This window comes from Grammomys surdaster, unplaced genomic scaffold (assembly GCF_004785775.1).
Source record: "Grammomys surdaster isolate TR1022 unplaced genomic scaffold, NIH_TR_1.0 125876, whole genome shotgun sequence".
NCBI lineage: Eukaryota > Metazoa > Chordata > Mammalia > Rodentia > Muridae > Grammomys > Grammomys surdaster.
In genome coordinates, this window is record NW_021620701.1 from 774,167 (window position 1) to 795,854 (window position 21,688).

Below are 21,688 nucleotides of genomic sequence, written 5' to 3' on the forward strand. Positions count from 1 at the left end.
TGGGATTAAAGGTGTGCGCCACCACTGCCCGGCATGAAAAGCATTGTTAATGTGACAATTTAAAGACATTAAAAAAAAAAAAAACCCTCAGAGCTACTTTCAAAGTAACTACCTTGAAAATCTCTTGAAAAGGCCCTGAAACCATTGGAAGGCCCTTTTCTTTTTCTCCTCATTTCTCTGACTCTTAAGAGGAGAAATGACTGTAAAATGAGTTTAAGAGAAAGACATGCTGGAAAACAAAGTTAACCCAAAACAGAAACGAAAAAGCTCTTTATAAATTGAATTCTGTTGCCTGTTCCCTGCAGCTACACACATCATGACATCACTCTAGGGTGTGATTTTGGAGTATTTCTAAGGAAGTATAATTTTGTTTATTGAATTTTTGCCTCGTCACATCGGTTCTCTCCCCTCTGCAAGCCTCAGGTATCTCCTGCTTGCTTGCAGGGTTGAGTGATCTGACTTGGGTAAAAATACAAATTCATCACCATTAAAAGTCCCTTCCCTTTCCACTTAGGGCCCTTCGAGTGTTATAAAAGCACATTGGTAGGATATTAATTATGGCACAGCAGGTATTGCGGAGGGGAGACTGTCACCTAGCTGGAAGACATTTTGTGTGTTGTATGGGACTTTTTCATCCATCTGATGCAGATTGCCACAAGGGGTCTCTGAAAACTAGAACCAAAGCATGGAGCATCACAGAAAGATACTAAAAGTTGCTTATTAAGATCTCCTTCTAAAGATTTATTTTTATTTTATATGCATAAAATAGTGCTGTCCTTGTATCTATGTCTGTGCACCGAAAGCATGTTGTGGCTCTCAGAGGCCAGGAGAGGGTGTTGGGTCCTCTGGAGTTGGGGTTACAGATGGTTGTGAGCTGCCAAAAATGGATGCTGGGAACCCAATTCTGTTCCCCGGCAAGAGCAGTTAGAACTCTTAGCTGCCAAGCCATTTCTTCATCCCCTTGAAATGGTTTAGAAAGGAGGCAATTAGGTTTTCTAGCTGTCCCTTTTCAAGAAGAAAGGCCGGATAAGTGGCCAGCTCTAAAGCCAACAGCCTTAGCCAAGTGGATGAGAGCCCATGGTGCTGCCTCCCGACCCAAACTAGTAACCTGAGAGTTGAATTTTAACTTCTCCTGCAGCCCAGCCATGCCTTCCAGGGAGGAATTGGAAAAATATCTAGATGAAGAATCAAAGGCATCTTTCATGCTGCCTGAGGTGCTATCACTAACTGAATGTTCCCACTGCCATGCGATAGAAGGCAGGGGGAGGAGAGAGGTGTCCCATCACAGAGGGTAAAGCATTCCAGGTCATGTAGAAGTGACCTTAGCCTCTGCAGTGGCTGTGCTGAACACCGTGAGCATCTGGATACACATGCCTGACTTCAGTCTGCCATTATCTTACAGTATGCTACCGGACAGCCAGCCTTTCTGAACCTTAGTGTCTTTGTCTGTTGTAAACTGAATTCTTTTAAATATAAGGAATAGACTAATCTGGCAGCTGTATTTCTTTAGTTTTGCTTGTCCCCAATAACCACACAGAAAAACTAAAATTTATTTCAAGCTGTACCTCAATACTGTGCAGTTAAATGATCTATAATAACCCATATGCTAATCTGGCTCCCTCCCAGCCATGAACCCACGATACTTACATATTATTATTGACTTGGTTCTTTGGGCTTCAGATTTTTTTTTCCTGGTATCTTCTCAGACCCTCTCCTCCTGGTGATCTGAAACTCCTTCCCCTTCCCATGGCTGGCAGAAGCCTGGCCCTATTCTCTCTTCTGCCCAACCATTTGGTGATCATCTATTTATTGACAAGGCAGAGAATAAATAGTAAGAATTGTTTTCACAAACTTGAGACGGGAGATTCCTGGTATAAGCATTCCAATGTCATGTCCCGATTGAAACAAGACATGAAGGCAGAGAGATCAGAGGTTGAATAAGGGGTAACCTTTACACGGTACACGAAACATTATGCCTACAGTTGGTAAAACAGCATCTGTCCATCCAGATCTCCATTTCTTGAGTGATAGGCTACAGGAATTCTGTTTGAACTGCCTAACTCCAACCCAAAGGATGCTTCCCAGGGCCTGCAGCTTTACCAATTGCCTCTTGCCTAGCGTTCCCCACCATCCTCTATCTGTTAAGCCCTTCCTAAATGCCGTCTCACTCAGAAAGTTGTCCCAAGTCCTCCCACAGTGGTTCTCTTCTGTCCTTAAGAGCTTCATGTTCCCTTCAGAGTATTCATGTGCCAGAAGGTGGTGACCATTTTCTGCTGGCCCCTACTCCCCAGCATTGAAGGACAGCTCTTTAGTATTTGGTGGGTTGACTATCACACCAAACAGGAAGTACAAGGAAGCCACCCAGCTGTCCATTTCCCCTCACACTAACCTGTGCTCCTTCCCCTGTGCTTTTTACTTTGTATATTTTTTTTTATTTTGGCTCCCCATCTTCCCTGGTTTTCTTTTGGCCTGAGGTCTTTTCTTCTCTCGCTTTGAAGAGCTATTTCTTTCTTACTTTTGTCTTACAATTGTCTCAAGCTACAAGTCTGAGAAGCACATTGATAGGCTACATCTTTTGTTCAAAAAGGGACAAATTTGAAGCTTAGATTTGAAAGAGTAAGTTTTCATGGACACCAGCCCTTCAGCTGGCATTGGCAACCTTTACAACACAGGCTCCCATTTTGCCTAGACCCCTCATACCCAAGATACTCCCATTGGACAGGCTGAGGTCTGATCCAGCAATATGCCATTAAGAGGCAGTCCTGTGTCCAGGACTGGGACCCATTCTGGATTTGCTGGTTGATAGATTACTAAATCTGGGTTTCATATCCATCTGGACAAGGAAAACTCCCTCATAAGATGTCTAACCCATTTCATCTGTCTGCCAGTGCATTTGGGCTATAAAACATTATCAGCCTGTCAGGTTTAAAAACACTTGATGTTGCTGGGTATGATGTCATGTAGCTTTAATCCCAGCACTCGGGAGGCAGAGGTAGACAGATCACTGTGAGTTTGAGGTCAGCCTATCTACATACAGGATAGCCAAAACTACATAGAGAGAGATCTTGTCTCAAAAAAAAATTTTTGAAGTAAAACCTAGCAATTTATTTGATATCTAAATTAAACCAGATATCTATGTTTTAAAACCTCCTCGGGTATTTATAAATAGGAAGTTTATATAAATAGTAGTTTGTGTGGAATGTATTTATGTGGTTATTTAACAATACAGACTACAGGATCTGGAGGGATGACTCACTGGTTAAGAATGTTTAATATTTTTACAGAGGACCAGAATTCAGAACCCAGCGCCTATGTCAGAAAACTCACAACCACTTGGATGCTTGTAATCTAAGCTCCAGGAGATCCATACACGAGTGCACACATGCACAGTTAAAAATATAATAAAAACTTACACAATACTGACTATAGCTTTCAGTCTAAATCACTCTTATCTATGCGTCTCCTTGCAAAGCCTCTTTCCTACTCTACCACATCCATGTGTTTGCTGTAATCTTCTAGAAAACCCAAGCTGGGATTCTAATCTAGGAAGCCTTTTCTTCAGTGCCGTCCCCACTGGTGAATAACAAATAAGTACCAAGCATCTGTGTTTGTAAGAAGCACCAGACACTGTCTTGCAATCAGATCTGTGGCCCCAGAGCAGAAGAACTAGTGTGGCATCTGTGGACTTATGAGTAACCACCAAGTACTACAAGGATACCTCCCAGAAAGATCCTCTCTCTGCAAGACCTGCAGGACATGTAGGAAGCAATCAAGTGCACAGGAAGATAGATTTTACTAGGTTGAATGCGTGTAAAAACAGAAAGGAGCTTCAGGGATGGCAGTAGTTTCCTCCTTCAGGTGATTATTTCCGGGCCGGAACATTAAAAACTTTAGCTGCATCTTGAAGGTACTGGAAACACTTGCGTGTCTAGGAATGGCAGGGCCATGTTGAAGTCTGTCTTAGTTAGGGTTTTATTGCTGTGAAGAGATACCACTTGACACCTATAAGGGAAAGCGTTTAATCAGGGCTGGCTTACACTTCAGAGGTTTAATCCGTTATTGTGGTGGTGGCAAGTGTGGCAGGAAACAGGCCAACATGGTGCTGGAGAGGTAGCTGGAAGTTCTACATCTGGACAGCAGACATCAGTAAGAGAGTGTCACACTGGTCCTGGCTTTACCATCTGAGACCTCAAGGCCCACCTCCAGTGACACACTACCTTCCACAAGGCTCCACCTCTTAATAGTACCACTCCCTATGAGACTATGGGGGCTATTTTCTCTCAAATTACCACATGTCCATAAGAAATGTTAAGGTTGGGTTGACAACCCACATTGTGCTAACACTATTTTTCCTCTCTTCTATTTGCACATTGCTTAAGAAGGCATTTACTCTGTACAGGACCTTGCAAGGTAGGTACTATCAGCCTTACCGCTTTGTGGACATGGAGATGGAATTACTAAGAAGTAACTTTCTTAGAGTAAAAAAAACCCCAAAAAGTTAAACTAGAGCTAAACTGGAATTCGTGTGTGTGTGTGTGTGTGTATGTGGGGGTGTGATCATAAGTGTGCAGAGACCAGAAAAGGGACATCCTGTTCTATTACTCTCTACTTTATTTTCTTCTTTTTTTAATTAAAAAAAATCATGTATGTAGGTGTTTTTCTGCATGTCTGTGCACCACATGCATGCCTGAGCCAGAAGAAGACATCTGGAACTAGAGTTACAGATGCTTGTAAGCTGCCATGTGGGTGCTGGGAATTGAACTGCAGTCCTCTAGAAGAGCAACCAGTGCTGTTAAGATCCACCATCTCCTTAGCCCCTCTGCCCTATTTTCTTGACACAGGGTCTCTCACTGAACTTGGAGCTAGGCTGGTGGCCAGCAGTTTCCAGCAGTCGCTCTGTCCCCAACCCCTCTGAGATCTGGAGTTGGAGGCATGTTCGAGCAAGCCCAGCTTTTTACTTAGGTACCTGTGAGTTGAACTCAGCTCTCCAGGCTTGGACAGCCTGCACCCTTACTGAGGTATTTCCACAGGTCCCTAGAGCTTGAGTTTGAACTCAGGAGGTCTGCTTGCAAAGTTGAACTCTTGACCACAAGTTGATTCATATACAGAAAGATCCTTTTGGCAGAGTTTATAGACTGGTTTGGTTACCTGGAGATAAGAAGATAGGTAGAGGCATTTCACAATTCATGTGAAAGGCAGTGATAAGCAAAGGAGGGGGTGATGACAAGAGCGACATTGTTTAGAATTCAGAATGTGCATTGGGGGTGGGCATTGTGAGTAGAGTCTTTGGGACATCTTGAATGACACTAATTTTCCTGTTGTTCTGGTCTCTTCCTGTAGCTGGAAAGAGCACTGTTCATGAGCTGGGTGGGGACCATTCCCTTGGGTCTACTGACACCCTGGCTCTTTGCTGGGTGCCAACTCTCTTGTCCAAGTCAGACCTCATTCTTGACAAGAAATGAGCAGAAAACGATGAAGATCTCTGGGGGTTGGAGCGACGGCTCAGTGGTTAAGAGCACATACTGCTCTTGCAGAGGACCTGACTTTGATTGTTCACAATCACCTGTAACGCTAGCTTCAGGGTGATCCAATCACTCTGTCTTCCAAGAATCCTTGCACTCACATGCATGATGCACAATGCCAACAGAACATGTTGGAAGAAGAGGTAGCAAAGCATGCCAAGAAGTGCCATAGAGGGAGATTTAAAAACAAAAACAAAATCTGGGTACCAGTGGTCCTCGGCAGAAGAAATCATGATATTGAGAATCTTTTCCATAGCTCTGATGTTCTACCAGCTATTAGAAATAAGCACTATTATGGCCACTACTTCATTTGGCTCGGGAATCACTTGTTCCAAGGTTCAAGGCTCACACAGCTGGCAAAGGGAACTTCAACTTAGGTTTTCTGGCTACAGTCCTAGGCTCTGAAATTCTAGACTATAACACCATAACCATGGCTGAGCAAGTATAAGAAAAACTATACCATATAAAGTTATATCTCAGCACATTAAAACTCACTGAACTTTTCGTCATCTATACCACAGTCTAGGGAGATAAGAGAAGCACTTGGACCTCTCTATAGCTCTGATGGGTATGGGCAAGAAGAATATTCCAGAACCCTGCTATATGGTAGACATGTGTCTATAAAACTGCATATGATTGCTGGCCCAATGCATATTGCATGCACTGTACTTCTCTCTCTCCCAGCTGGACCTGGGTCTGCTGGTACGCCTTAGAAACGTTGAAGCAGTTGTCTCACTAAACACCTAACATCGTTTCTCTCGGGTCCTCCTTCAGCCTTTATCATCTAAAGACAACAGGCCTGGTGATAAGGCCCAGGGAGTCCTTCTCCCAGGAACCCTTCCCTGCCCCAGGAAGCCAACGATGACCCAGCTTGTCTTTATGACTATTCTCAGATGATATGTAAAGGGAAATTTGAGCCCCCACCCCGCAGCAGTAGCTGGCCCCGTTCCAGACCCAAAGCTGAATTAAAACCTCATTAAGTACTTAGCAAGGAAGGCCTTGTAGTGGCTGGCTGGGGAACTAAAAAGCAGAGGAAGAGAAGGGGTGGGCATCTCCAGTTGGCAAATGCCAGGCTGTGAGCTGGGCGGGGCAGGCCAGGAAACAAGACAAAACAGGGCCTCTGCTCTGCCATGCAGACATGTCTGTGCGTCTGCCAGATTGGTGCAGCCACATAATGTATGCTAATTGCTAGATCTCCTTTTTTTTTTTTTTCCATGAGAAATGCTCAGTATGAAAGCTCCAAAACCAGAGGCAAAGCAGAAATGCCAAAATGTAGAGTCTGGAGCACAGAGAGGAGGAACAAAGGGAAATAGGGGACCGGGGTTTGCAAGATGGCTTCTACTGTTCTCCTCAGCTTCATAAGACCCTGGCTGCCGCCCCCTCTGTGTGCTGTCGTTTTCACAACAGTGGATCCAGCATTTGAGATTTGTGAATTGAATTCTTTTAAAACTAAAATGACCAGAGTTAGGGTAAAAATCCAGAGATATTTGGCTATTAAATACCAGATTGGATTTAGTTAGGCAAAGAGAGCTGGTGGATTTAGTCGGAGAAGACGTTGCTTTGGATTTCACTCTCAGTGTCCATTAAGAAAGACTTCATACACAGCACTGAGCATTTCCTGTGTCAGAATTTTCAAAGATCCCATATGAACAATTAACTTGTGAGTTTGTTGTGTGGTCTTCTTCAGACTTTAATAGAGGGCTACACTAGGCCAGGATGTGGGAGGCAGAGGCAGATAGGTCTCTGTGAGTTTGACAAAGTTGGTCTCCCTACGTAGTGGGTTCTAGGACAGACATGGCTACAAAAGACCTTGCTTAATGATGTAAACAAACAAATTAATGGAGAATGGCTCATTGGGTCTTATTAAAAATGGAACCCCTTTCAGTTGTCTAGGATAACATATAGTGGAGAAAGGAAAACGGTATATGAGGGAAGACTCATTACATCCTCAGAATCAAGAAGAGAGCAATGGTAAGGAAGAAAACACATGAGCAAATGTGCATTTTCATCTTATATGTGAGCTTAGCCCAGGAATAGGTGGAGCCTGCCGATGCAGCAGAGACCTTGAATGTCTGTCTCCCAGCCTTGGATTTACAGAGCATATATTTTCAAATGGAAGGACCACCTGGGATTCACTCAGACCCACCTCAGAAAAATGGATAAGTAAGCTGCATGTGATCAATGCCTAGCATTTTGGTTCCCCAGACAGAAAGTACAACTTAGTGTAAAGAACCGAAGAACCTGGTGGTACGCCAACTGTCCTCCTTCAGCAGCGCCTGGAGACGGAGGGCCATGGTCATCGAAAATCGGTGTACTTGTCTGGGTAGCCAAGCATCCGGCCATGACCTAAGAATGCTGGCACCACATGGAAAGGAAGTGCTGGACCAGTCTACATGGATAAGTTAACCCTCCCACCTCCAAAGAACAAAAACCACAATTCCCCAGAGGTAGGCTGAGACTATGTATGAAGCATCTGTAGAGATGGCCAGATTTTGTAAGTTCTCAACCTTCCCAATGCCACAACCCTTTAATACAGCTCCTCACCCTGTAGTGACCCTTCCACCATAAAATTATTCTCATTGCTACTTCATAACTGCAATGACTTGTAATGTAAATAGTTGTGTTTCCCAGTGGTCTTAGCAACCCCATGAAAGAGTCACTTGACACTCCCAAAGGGGTCTTGACCCACAGATTGAGAACCACTGTCTTGGATGAGCCTGAGGAGCCACCTGTATGTCACTTGTTATGAATGGTAGCAACTGGGACCTCACTTTGGTTGGGGAAAGGTCTTCAGTCTTTTGCGTCTCATCCTCTTAGGTTAAGATCTTGAACCTAAGAAGTCCCTTCTTGACGGGCCACTAGGTCGGTCACTGCCATTGCAGGTCGTTTTACCCAACTAGGAAAATTTCTAGGAATTTTTCCTAGGAAAAAATTCTGGCTCATGAGGCCAGTGGTATGATCACTTGGCAGAGCACTGCCTGATATGCACAAAGCCCAGGACTTGATCTCCAGCACTGTGTAAGTGATTTACAAGCATGCAGGGGCACGTACTTGTAATCCTAGCACTCAGTAGGTAGAGGCAGGAAATCAAGAGTTCAAACTCAGCTGCACAGTGACTTCGAGGTGATCCTGGCATACTTTAAATCCTGTCCCCAAACAAAACAAAAACAAGAAAACCAAATCCAGTTCATGCTATTTCTCCGTGGTCTAGAACCAAAGACTGGCCCAGGTTGGGATACTTGTTTTAATTGATTCTTTGTTTAATGTGTGATCTGTCCTCTATTGGTATTTTTCCTTTTTCTTTTTTCCTCTTCAATAGCCAGACACTAGAAAGGACTAACACAGCTTTTGTTTTGCAGGCAAGATGGCTTTGGGGATGAGTAATAGCATGTTAATTTGCTTCTGAGAAGAGCAGGGGAGGATTTTTTAAAAGGTCAGCCATTTCCTTAGATTTAATCAATGGTTGGAGTTTTGGGTGGCAAATTAAATGTCCAATAAACATGTTAACGGATTCTGGGAATCAATAGGTAGTAGGAAACATTAGTTGAGCCTTTAATAATCATCTTTTGTCCCAGAGGAAATAATTCTAGCATTATGTTGAGACACTGGGCAAGTGACACAGGAGAACAATGTAGCAATGATGTTAGTGAGGCCACCTACTGTGTCCTTGCTGATCATCAGAGTAGTCACTGTCACACTATCTTGTTTCCTAAAGAAAACTCAGAGTCATCTGAATCACCTAGGGGACTACAGAAGCACAGAGCCCCAGGCCCTCGAGACCTCCTAAATCAGAATGTCCAAGTGTAGTCTATGGATAGGAGAATTTTATGAAACATGTTGGTGGCTGGCCCATTTTGGCAGACCTGTTGATTAATGTATCTGTGGAGATAAACCAAGAGGGTTTGAAATTGAATTTGAACATTAGTTCTCATTAGGTTATTTGGTGTCTGGAGTATTCTGCCTCAATTCTATGCAGACGTGGCTAGAATTGAGCGTTAGACCAGGCTGCAGTTACAGGTTACCTTGTGTGAGGTGAAACTACCCAGAAGGGGTTGGGAGTTCATCTCCCCATTGTTTTCTCTAGCATCTCCATCAGCCTTTTCCTGCCTTTGCTTGCCCTTTAATTATGGGCATTTCTCTAGACTGTAATCAAAGAGAAGCATGAAGCACTCTCCAACAGCATCAGCTAAAAATAGACCCTGATCTGACCCAAGCTTCCGATCCATGTTTCTGTCTATACTGGACATAGCTACCTGGGCAGCCCATGGGGATGATAAATGCAGTACAGCCCATGTGATTCACTGTTATCGGTCTCTCTTTGCTATCGCACCCCTCAACTCCCTCTCTCTCCTTATTCCTCCCCAATCTAACACCTTAATTACGGTGCCTCACAGTTGAGCTTGGTGGCTCTGCCTGTAATCTCAAGCACTCAGGAGACTAATCATGTAGGAAGATTGAGGGTTCGAGGATGAATTGGGTTAAATAACAAGCTTGAGGCTAGCCTGAGCTATATATAGTGAGAACCCATCTTGGAAAAAAAATCAAATGAAATAATAAAATAAGATGGTATCCCGGTACCTGACCTGACTCTATAGACTGACCACTGACTCTGGTCCTCACCTCAAGGGACAGTCACAGCCCTGAGCTTCAAGTTCCTCGTCTTTATCTGTAAAATGTCTTCCTGGCAGGTCTCAACTGCACATTAGTGGAGATAATGGACCTGAAGAACTTAGGTCAATGTTGACCTTGGGCAGATATTCAATCTGTCATAGCCATTATTGTTATTTATCCTTTTGTCAGATATTATTGAGCTCCTACTGTGGATAAAACAGTGTTTCAGAGTTAGGTTTTCTGAGTTAGGAGAGCTCCCCATTAAACTGTGTTCCCTTCAGGACAGAGGCAGTGTCCACACGTATTTTAACCCCAGAGCTTCATTTATGAAGATCCTGCTGATTTGTCTGAATTAAGTTCCAGAAAATCTGTCCTCTGTAGGCAGTTGGCATTATCTGCACAAATAGGAAATGATTCTCTTTACTATAGCAGCAGGGCCCCTAAGATTTTAAAAAAACTCTCTGAAACTTTATTCTCAAGGAAGTCTAGCTGGGTTTAGTGGTCCAGGCCTCAAAGCCTAGCTACTCAAAAGGCTGAGGCAGGAGAGGACCACAAGTTCAAGGCTTGCCTGGTCAACTTAATGAGAACTTTTCTCAAAATACCAAGTTTGAACAGGGCCAGGGGTATAGCTCAGTGATAGAGCTCTTGCTTAGCATGGTTAAGACCATAGTTCATTCAATACTTGGCAACACAAAACAAACAAACGATACTCCCAGAATCAACAACCACAAAAGCAATTACATCTAATTGTGAAACCCTAAGAAAATGTAATTTTAAGATGAAAGTGCCGGAATCAGTAATCGTCTAGTTCTAACTAACTCTTCACAAAGACATATAGCAGGTAGTTTTCAAAATAAAAGGCCCCCATATTATTTGAGACTGGAATTATTCTTCAATCCAAGAAAATATATCTCACATCAATTTTTCTGTCTCTCTCTGTCTCTGTCTCTCCCTGTCTCTCTCTCTCTCTCTCTCTCTCTCTAAAGTGTATATGTGTATATTATATATGTGTGTTATTTGTTTGTTTTTCTAGGTAGAGTTTCTCTGTCTAGCCCTGGTTGTCCTGTAACTAACTCTATAGACCAGGTTGGCCTGGAACTCAGATCTACCTGCCTCTGCCTCCCTAGTGCTGAGATTAGAGTGCAGCACACCCAGCTATAAATATAATTTTTTAAAAAGTAAATCCTTGCATGGTGGGAGTGTAGCTCAGTAGTAGAACTGTGGGTTCACTCCTCAGCACCACAAGAACAAAATTAATTTAATTTTAAAATCTTAAGACATTCTGAGAAGCAGATAGGCTGGTGAAAGGAATGAGGGTCAGGAGCCAGATGGGCTGGATTGAACTCCTGGTTAAACAGTTCACTGTATCTGTGTGATTGAGACAGCCAGCTCTTACACAGGTGGCCCCTCAGCTTCAACTTCTGTGCCTGTAAAATAGGAGGGATTACAATCATACATTTTTATGATATGTATGTAGAAAAGACAAGATGAAAAGAAACATCAAAATGACTGTCTAGTGCATTGCAAATGCAAAGCGGTGCTAGTATTTGGTACCCAACCCCAGTAGAAATGTCCCCGGTATTCATAGAAAATGCTTTGGCATCTATAAACTAGGGTCTATAGAGCCATGCGGGTCCGACCTTCCCTGAAGCTTCCTTCTCTGTAAAATGAGGAGAGAGGGGAAAACATCAGGGTTCCTTCAGGTGTTTGATGTGAGAGAGGCAAGTTCAGATTACATTCAGCATGAGAGTGGCCAGTCCTCAGGAGACTCATAGGGAGGAGGCCTTATATCTTCTGGGCAAAGGAGAGAAGTCCATGCTGGTACATAAGGAACTAGACAATTTTCCTTTGTGTCAGGGGAGGGGGGGTTTGTTGTTGTTTGTTTGTTGTTCTTGTTGTTGTTTTAGTTTTTTGAGAGAGAAAGAGAAAGCTATTAGATCCCACCTCGTCTCAGCCCAGGGAAGGAGATTTAGAGGCTTAGAGCAGGCTAAACAGCAAACACAGAGGAGCACATGGTGAGCACTGCAGTGAGTTATGAGTACTGACCTGTTTTAATGAGCCTGATGTAGTTCTGGTGAGCCTGAACAGGGAAGATCTATCTATACCTGATGTGCCCTGGGATGTCCATGTGTTGTGGGTGATGGGACCTCAGGCCATCCTGTCAGTCTCCACTAGTGCCCACAGTGAGTGTTGTTTGTCCTTTAGGTGAGCTCTGAGGAGCCCGATTTTAACCGCTTTGGTGATAGTTCTTTCTTTCTTCTGCCTCTGCTCACATCTAACCCTGGACAGTTTGTCTCCAGGCTTTGAAAAACTTGTGAAGAGTGGGATGTGGTGGCAAATGCTATGATCTTAAGTTTTCAACGGGATGAGACAGGAGGATCATGAGTTGGAGGCTAGCTTGAGCTACATAGTGAAATTCTGAGGGCTAGGAACCAGAGAGCTAGAGTGATGGCTCAGAGGAGAAAGAGCGCTTGCTTTTCTTGTAAAGGACTAGAGTCTGGTTCCCAGCACTCAAGCTGGCAGCTCACAACCACCTACAGCTCTAGTTCCAGGAGAGCCAGTGCCTTCTTCCTGTCTCCACATACCTGTGCACAAATATGTGCAGACATGTAATTACACAGAAAGAAGGAAGGAAGGAAGGAAGGAAGGAAGGAAGGAAGGAAGGAAGGAAAGAAAGAAAGAAAGAAAGAAAGAAAGAAAGAAAGAAAGAAAGAAAGAAAGAAAGGAGAAAGAAAGGAAGGAAGAGAGAAAGAGGGAGGGAGGGAGGGAGGGAGGGAGGGAGGGAGGGAGAGAGGAAGGGAGAGACAAAGAGGGGGAGAGAGGTAGTTACAGAGAGAGAAAGAAGGAAGGAAGGAAGGAAGGAAAGAAAGAAAGAAAGAAAGAAAGAAAGAAAGAAAGAAAGAAAGAAAGAAAGAAAGAAAGAAAGAAAGAAAGAAAGGGGGCGATGGTGGGAGGAAGATATTAAAAAGCGAATGAAAAGACTCTTGAAGGGCTGAGGAGGGAGACAAACACGGCAGATGATTTAGAAAGTGAGTAAGAACTCTGCAAAGGGAACAGCCACTGCCTTGCATCCTACCCCTGCAAGTCCTGCCCTGAGGCTCAGCTGAGACATGGGGGAATATGGGAAAACAAGGACTCTTGAGCCAGCAGGGCAAAGCCAGACTGCTGTAGCCAAAGGCTGGGTGGTTTCTACGTACTTGGACCAGCTTGGAACAGAGAGAACCTTGGGAGTTGGGTCTTTAGTTATTTGTTTCTAGGTTGGGAACACATGAAGTCCAGGAGGGCAGAGCACTCAAGAGAAGGATAGATGAAAGGCCTAGCAGCCATGGAAAACGAAACTACAGCCAATGACAGGGAATAAAAGAAAACAGCAAGGGAGTGTAGGGAAGGGAAAGAGGAATCTGAGATATAGACTCGAATCACAGAATTTTCTGCAACTCTAAAACCAAGGTGATGAAAACAAGCCACTTTGCTCCCAAGCACCGACTGGCTCACTTACGTTGAAAACGATTATTAGAATGTGCCCCGGATTTGTGTACAATGGGATTTGATGTTTTAATTCTCTTGAAAGCTAAATGGCCAGAATTTGAAGAACAACGTGGCTTTCAAGGACATGTCTCAGAGCTGAAACAAAACCTTATTTTTAAGAGAAAAGAAATCTCATTTCTGGGACTATCGGGGATGGGGGGGAGGATGGGGGAGAACTTGGCTAACCATTCAGCAGAAACAACCCTGTAGGAGGGTTGATCATGCCATTCAGCAGACCTTGGATGACTGTCAGCTGCCCCACACTGTGTTAACCTCTTACAAAGGGAAGTGTTGGTATTACAATCGGGCAACCTTTATTTTGGGTGACTCAAGAGAAGGAGTGAAAGGGATACTGTCAAATCCCTGACCTTGGCCATGAGAAGTTGGGCACGTCATTAGAGCTCAGGTTCGTAGTCCATGAAGAGGCAAGAGTGTTTACACTCAGGCTGTCCTATGAGTGTTGGGAGACTTAAACACAGTCTCCGCCTGCAAGACCGAATGCTTAGCCATCCTAAATCACTCTGCACATTGAAGGTTTGATTGCTGTGTTCTGGGATGGACTTTCAGTCTTGTAGTGAGTTTGTGATCCAAGCAGATTGACACCTCCCACATGGAAAGTTTTCTTACTCACCATGCCTATAAAGTCAGCCTTTCCACCGGATTATGCTTGAGCTGCCTTTTACCTGTGGTCCTGGTTGCCTCAGATACCAGGCTAGAAGTTCCTTTCCCAAGCCTTGGGTTAGACAGGTAAGTCAGAAGAGATGAACAAGTTGACTCGATGAGAGAGAGCCTTGGAGAAATCAAACTCTCTATGGGCAAGCGGCTCTGTCTCTCCAGAGGGAAGCCATATCATTTCCTGATAAACAGTTGGCTTTCTGTTTTCTGTGCTGACGCCAAGGCTAGTCTTTGGGGATCCTAGCAATCAGGAGATACCCAGTCCCTCAGCACCTATGTTTTCTCAAGTTTCTCAGAAGCAGCCTTAAAGAGTTTCATGTCTGCCCTGCCTTGTGGTCATATCTCTCTAGGCTGAGGTGATTTCTTGCTCTAGGGAACATGAAGATGGCTTTATTTGCTCCCAGGTTGCTTCAGCCTCTCTTCTAGGTGCTTCTTCTCATTTCTAACTCTGAATGCGATGGGGGGGTTGGGGTGGGGGTGGGCAGGTAGATGAGGGAGGGGATTTGCAAATTGTAGCCTCTCAGAAGTTCTGATCCTGATAACCTATATGTACCCATACTCTCTCGTTTTCCTGTTTAGAAACACAGGTGGGGCAGAAGCTCACAGGGGACTGATCACCTTGGGCCCTTCACAGATTCCTCCCTTGCTGGCATCACCTCTCCCCTGTGAGGGAAGTTTGGCCACAGTTCCTCCTAAGGCAGGGCTTGCTCTCCTCCCAGTATTAATTCCTTCCATACCAGCTCTGTTTCTCTTCACACTGACCACACATCTGCCCTGCATATTATGTGGGTTCCTAGAGTAAGGAGGCTTGGTTATGGCTTTAAATAAAAAGATGTTATTAAAAGCTGCCTAGAGACTTGTAGGTAACTGCCGACTTCAGGACTGTGATTTCCATGGCTGTGAAGCACAGCTCCTGATTCTTGCTTTTATCCATTTAGCTAAACTTTTTTGAGTGCAAAGGTTTGAGATGAGAGATTTTCCCTCCACAGCCCTACTGTGATGGAGGAGTGGGGGCGTGAAGGTCTGTCCAAATTCTCCCTGCCTCCCTCCCTGCTTTAACATCCAGGGTGTTCATAGTCCTTGATTGATCAGACCTTACATTTAATTAAGCAGCTCAGGCTGTCTTTAGCCCAAGCATTTCCCAGCCCAACTCTAGGATGTTCTTTGATCTTCATAATTGGGTCTATCTAGTATGGGTTCACAAGGTCTGGTGCCTTATCAAAAAGTCACTCTAGCGTTCAGCCAGCAAAGCCTGGAGGAAGGGGATAGGCAAAGGCATGACAGCCCTGGGATATGGCAGAGGAAGGGAAAGCGATGGGGTAGCAAGAACTTGTGGGATCTCCCTGACTGCCATCTTGGCTGTCTGTCATTCAGGTCCTGCTTCATCTTCTTTCAGACAATTTAAACTAAAGTTGTTTAAATAAAGTTCTGGCTTGTAATTATTGAAAGGGAGTTCAAGATTGATGTTGTGCAATAACAACAACAATCAAATAACAAAGAACAACATAGAAGCTTTTTAGCAGTTCTGGGTTCATCAGGAGGTTGTTCGGCTACCTTGATGCTTTGATCTGGACCTCAGTTTCTCTGGCCTCAGCAAGGATGCTTCAGTCTCCCAGTTACTCGTTATAGGCTCTGTGTGTGAAAGAAAAGAGTTACCCATGTGTAAAAAGAGATTCTAGATTTTGTTTTTCTTGAGATAGGGTCTTGTGTAGCCCAGGCTGGCTTTGAAGTGGATGATCTTGAACTTATGATTCTCAAGCCTCCAACTACAAAGCAGTGAGATTACAGGCATGCACCACCATGACAGATTTATGCAGTGCTAGAGATCAAACCTAGGCCTTGTGTATGCCAGACAAGCTTCTACTGACTGAGCTATATCCCAGCCCAGATTCTGTGTTGCTGTCCTCGGTGATGAGTGTGCCTGAATTTAGCCACAGTCCACCTCTGAAACACAGGAGGGTGCCTATGTTTTGTGTGTCACACCCATGCTGAGAGGAAAATCTTAAACTCCCTAAAGAGATCCATAACTATCCTGGAAGCATGAAAACATCATTTTTTTTTTTATCTTAAAAGATTTCAGAAATCACCTAGATGTGATGTGAACATAAACCAACAAAACAACCCAATTTCAAAAGACATGTAGATCCAATTAAATAAGATTTTAAAAAATTTTCAGCAATAACTGCAAAGTATAGACTGTTTGAATTTCAAATACAGCTCTAGGAGTCTAGGAGACCACAGACAAAAGCCCCATTGTCTGAAGGGCCCTGCTGCTTCAAGGGGTCTTCATTCTCTTTTGATTCTGAAGTGGAGCAGACCCTTTGTCACACAGCAGCCTTCTCTGTTGTCCCCGCCTCACCAGGTCCAGCCTCACAGCTATGTGGAATTTTTTGAGGAAGACTTCAAAGACTTTTTTTCATATGGAAACGGACTGACAGAACTCCATCACTCCATGTCCAGCCTCCCCAAGGCTGAGGAGGGTTAGCTATTCATAGGGTACCCCTTGGTTTCTTTATGAGGTATCTATGGGGGAGGGTGGACTAGAGGGTGAGGAGAGAGGCTGGGAACTATTTTCCTGAAGCAACTGAATGGGGACCTTTACAGGCAAGGGTGGTGGCTTCTCCCTGAGAATGCCTGGCCCTCTTCCCAGTGTGAAACATTCCCCAAATACGCAGCTTTGTGAGCGTCCCAGCTGCCTGAGCAGACAGCCGCCTGCTGCCAGAGAGTGAGCGGGCACCCACGGATGCTGGGTGTGGGCAACTGACAGGTCTCTCAGCTGCAGCCCTTGCCTTCCTTGGCCTGACCTTCGGTTATGGGTCTTATGGTTGAATCTGGACAGCATTCCAGCCAAGACAAGACTGGGAGCTCTCTCTGACTGTCTTTACATCCCTTCCTTCATTCAAATCAACCGTACATAAAGGCATCTTGGTGCACATGCGTTGTCAGTGTCCTCCCTCCGAGTTCTTACAAAGATGGAGAGGGCATCACTAGCTGAGTTCCTGAGCAAAGTGCTCTGAAACGTGACGTAGGAAGTGTGGAGGTGACCAGCAGCTGCTACTTGGCATTTGTTGTGTTTTGCAACAGAGGAATCCAAAGAGGATGAGAGTGTCTGGTGGACGGTAAGAAGCCCCTGGCAGGGAGCAGCTGGAGACCTCTCTGGGGAGGGCTGGAGTATGCTGTGTGGGTAGGAGTGTGGCTGTGCTGGCTGTTGTCGCTTTTGAAGGGTACAGTCAGTAGCATTGTGAACTGCAAAGAAAGGGCTCTGACTCCATTAGAAACTCTTGGGGAGGGGAATGCTTCTGCAAACCTTGCTTTGGTCTGCTTCTGTGACTCCTACAGAGCACTGTTAATGGCTAGTCTCACACTGTCCGGTGCTTGGGGTGCTCACATCAAAGACGTGATGAAGAAATAGCCCTTCGTTTATTTAAGTGTCGTGTTGCCTGGCGTTTGTGTCTTCGAAGATCTCAAAGCCTTTGTTCCGAGGAGGCCACAGATGGAAGGACCACTTGATCGAGTATGGAATTGTGTAATTTTTCACCGTATTGTCTGCTTATTTGAATTGTGTTTTAACTGTAAGTGTATATGGCTGTCAAAGGGGAAAACAACCAAAAGCCCAAAAGCAATTTTTAAATTAGTTACAAAATATAGCACTCATAATAAATGAACTGTGTTTTCCATGGTTCAGTATCTTTTTCCTAAGTCTCAAATAGTTAACACTGTTCTTATTTGGAATTTCTTCTTGACTGGTCATTTGCAGTGGGACATTTCATGTTTCTATTTAATTTTGCTTTGCTGTGTATAGGTGCTGTGCCTTGCCTGACCCCCCCGGTACTCTATGCTGACATCTTGCTTCTTTAAGCCTGTCTCTTATTGTAGTCTGTTGGTCTTTCCTCTAACTCTTCTTCAGCATCTGATATCTGTTTCACTAAAGCCAAGTTCTGATAACTAGCATCAGCAGCAGGGATCTAGAGCTGGGTAAGCTGGGACCAGACCCTGGCCTGACCACTTGTTGTGGGGACCTGAGCTACTGATGTCTTCTGTCAACTCTTCGTCTTCAGTAGTGAGCCATGCTCATGATACCACTCATAAGAGCTCTTAATGGGACTCAGTGAAACTGTATACATCTCAGAACAGGGCTTGGCACCAGTACTGCCTGGTTTGGGCCGCTCCTCTGCCTCCCTAAAGTTTACTGGTCAATATTACTGAAAGGAAAGCAAGAATGATCGATAATGGTGACATGGTAAGAATGTCGCTCTGCAGCTGTTTCTGTTTTCTCCGAGTCTTGATAATACAAAGGGGACATCTCTAACAGAGTCATGCCTGGAACTGCTGCCTTTCTAATGGCTTTACATACATGCATGTGAAGTGTTTTCTTCAGGGATTACTTGTCTGTCACATTGATTCTTCATCTTGTGATAAAATATATTTAAAGAAAATTTAGCCATTTTAACTATTGTTTAAGTCTACAACCCAGGAGTGATCATTACATCGACAAGGTTGTATATATTATCACTTACATTTTCAAAATGTTTTCATTATCCCAAGCATGAAATTGTACCCATTAAGCAGTAGCTCCCCAATTTTCCCTCCTTCAGCCTCTGGTAATTACTATTTTCAACTTACCTATTCTGGTATTTCATAGGCATGAAATCCTATCTTATTTATCCATTTGTGTCCGGCTTTTTTTTTTCTTAATGTAGTATGTTCTAGTTCATCTTTGTAACATTAGCAGAGCTTGATTTTTTTTCTATGCCTGACTAGTAGTCCATTGTGGGTAGACCACATCTAACCCAGACACTTGGGTTATTTTACCTTTTGGCTATTAAAATAATGCTGTAATTAACTTTAGCGCAAAATATTTGTTCAAGTTTCTGCTTTCAAGTGCACCAACCAATTAAATTGCAGTGTCACACAGGATGCTGTTTTAGCTTTTCGAAGGACCCTAGATCTATTTTCCTTCTGTTTTTCTCTGTTGATATCTCCCTCAGATGCTCCTGTCTTCCAAGCTTCATTGTACTTCCAAACAGCAGGCATGTTCTCCCTCCCAACCACGTGGCTTCCTCCCACATTTCCTAGGGAACGCCCCTCTCTGTCCCTTGTTTGCCGGTAAAGCATACATCAGCGACTCTGGTCACATTCACTAGATGGCTTTCATATCCTTGTCAAGGCAGGGTAATGTGTGTAGAAAGGCAATTCATAGGTCTCTGCTGACTTAAGCCTGAGGCTGACCAGCCACTGGATGGTCCCATACGGAGTAGGAGATATCAAGAGCCCTGCAGAGCATCCTTAAGCAGGCTCCCTCATCCCAAACCACATCTTACCTTTTTAGTTCTCCCTCAGTTTTGTCTTGTCGGGCAGTTTGGCCACCTTGTCCTGTGGGAGGGTTGCCCTCCACTTTTCTTTTGCCCACGGTTTCTTCACTTTCCTACAAGCAAGTGAATTGATTAGTGAATACCCCAACAGACCGTAAGCCTGCCTCAGACAGCCACTCTGGTTGCTCGGTTAATTGTTAGCCCGGTTTCTGGCCGTCATTCACTTCACAATGAGGCTCCTAATTAATCTCCGCGCAATTCTCACCAGAAGAAAGGCGGTTGGGGAGAAACATCCCCAATTACCATGAGAAAGGAAATGTCAAGAGCCCCGTTGAGTTTTCCTGGCACCCCTCCCTGGTCTCTGATGAAAACCCGGCCATTGGGTCAGGAGACTGCCTAGCCCTCGACCATGAAAGACCTAGTGTAAAAGCCTGGGGCCCCCAGGCTACGCCAGCTCTAGTTCAGCCTGCTGTGTGCACACCCTCTCGCTCAGTAGCGTCCACTGTGTTTCCCAGTTTCCAGGGCCACATCTGAGTTGGAAATTTCTCTACTGTCCCAGAAGTAGGCGAGCCGCTTTCATCTGGAAAAGCTAAAGGTCTCTTCTTTGTCAATTTTTTGTGCCTTCAGGACAAAAGATTCTTCATCACCGAAGTGACGTCTTAGAAACAGTAGTTCTGATCAACCCTTCAGATGAAGCAGTCAGCACTGAGGTGAGTATTCGGTTCTGGGAGGTCTTAGAGCCTCAAAGGATGGAGGCTTCGCTGATCAGAGGGGCTAGATAGGTGACAGAGTTGGAGATGTACAAAGGTCCCAAGTCCCAGGCTTCCTCGATGCCCAGAGCCTGCTTCTCTGCATCTAGTATCATAGCACAAGCTCACCAGAAGCCTCTTTCAAATAAGGAGACAGCAGACAGTGCCAACTGGAAGCATGTTTGTCGAGGGGTGTAGAATGTGCACTGGGTATGTTGTTGCCAGGATGCCGAGCAAGAATGTAGCAGAGGAAATAGACAGCAAGCCCCAGGCTGGCACATACAGGGATGGAACTCAGAGAAGACGAGCATCCCAGTAGCATCTCTGCTTAGAGCGATTCAGGCCACCACTCAGCCTTGGAAGGAGGCCCAGCACAAGCATCAGAAACGTGGTCTCTAGCCCAGGTCGAATCACCTGGCTTCATCCTCCAAGGTCTGCCACGTAGAAGCTGCTGGCCTCTGTCAAGTTATCTTACTGCTCTGTTTGCATCTCTGTGCAAAGGAGATCACAATGACCCCCGGATTTAATGCTCTTACTTAATGTTCTCTGAGTCTGAACATTCACACTTAGAAAAGCGTGTGGCACATAGTGGCAGAGGTGGGCTTGTTGGCCATTGCTGCTGTATCATTAGCATCACATGAGAATACTACTGGAGAGAGTAACTGGGAATTTCAGGATCCACCCTAACGGAAGCCAAGAGCATCCCTGGTCCCTCAGGCAAGTGTTGATAGAATTCCCCTCCCACCACCTTGGAGATAGAGTTACTTCCTGAACATTAAAGTAGCCAAAGGCCCTGGCAGCATCCTTGCCTAAGGTGCCTTCTGTCAGTCTTTAGCAGCTCTCACTATACAGGTTTTCAAATTTGGATATAATTCATAAACCAGAGACTCTATTTACTGAAAGTATATAATTTTGTGTGTTTTTTTAAAAAAATAATTATTATAAAATTGAAGAGATAGCATCACAGTTTAACTCCAGAACATGCCTGTCAGTCCCCCCAAAAATCTCCTAAACCCATTAGCAGTCACTCCACTGCTTCTTAGCGTCTGGCAACCCCTATTTTCTCTCTCCGGATTTTTCTATTTTAGACATTTCATACAAACAGCATCATACAATATGTGGCCTCTTTTGTGGAGCTTAACTTAGTGGCTTCACAATCCAGTCATGTTGCAGCATGTGGGTCCCGCACACCTTCTGACGGTCGTGTGGCATCATTTTTTGTACGTTCACCACATCTGATTATTTGTTTTTTAGTTGCTGCCACTTATATTGCTTTTGGTTTGTGGGTATC

The 21,688-nt window shown here is 44.5% G+C and overlaps 1 protein-coding gene across 1 annotated transcript in view; it reads left to right on the forward strand.

Annotated features, from left to right (window-relative positions):
* Nucleotides 1–21,688, forward strand: part of Map1b (microtubule associated protein 1B) — a 96,583-nt gene that overhangs the window by 52,138 nt on the left and 22,757 nt on the right. Inside the window, exon 3 of the mRNA XM_028790198.1 lies at nucleotides 20,276–20,358. Coding sequence (XP_028646031.1) covers nucleotides 20,276–20,358 — 83 coding nt within the window. The remainder of the gene's footprint in view (nucleotides 1–20,275; nucleotides 20,359–21,688) is intronic.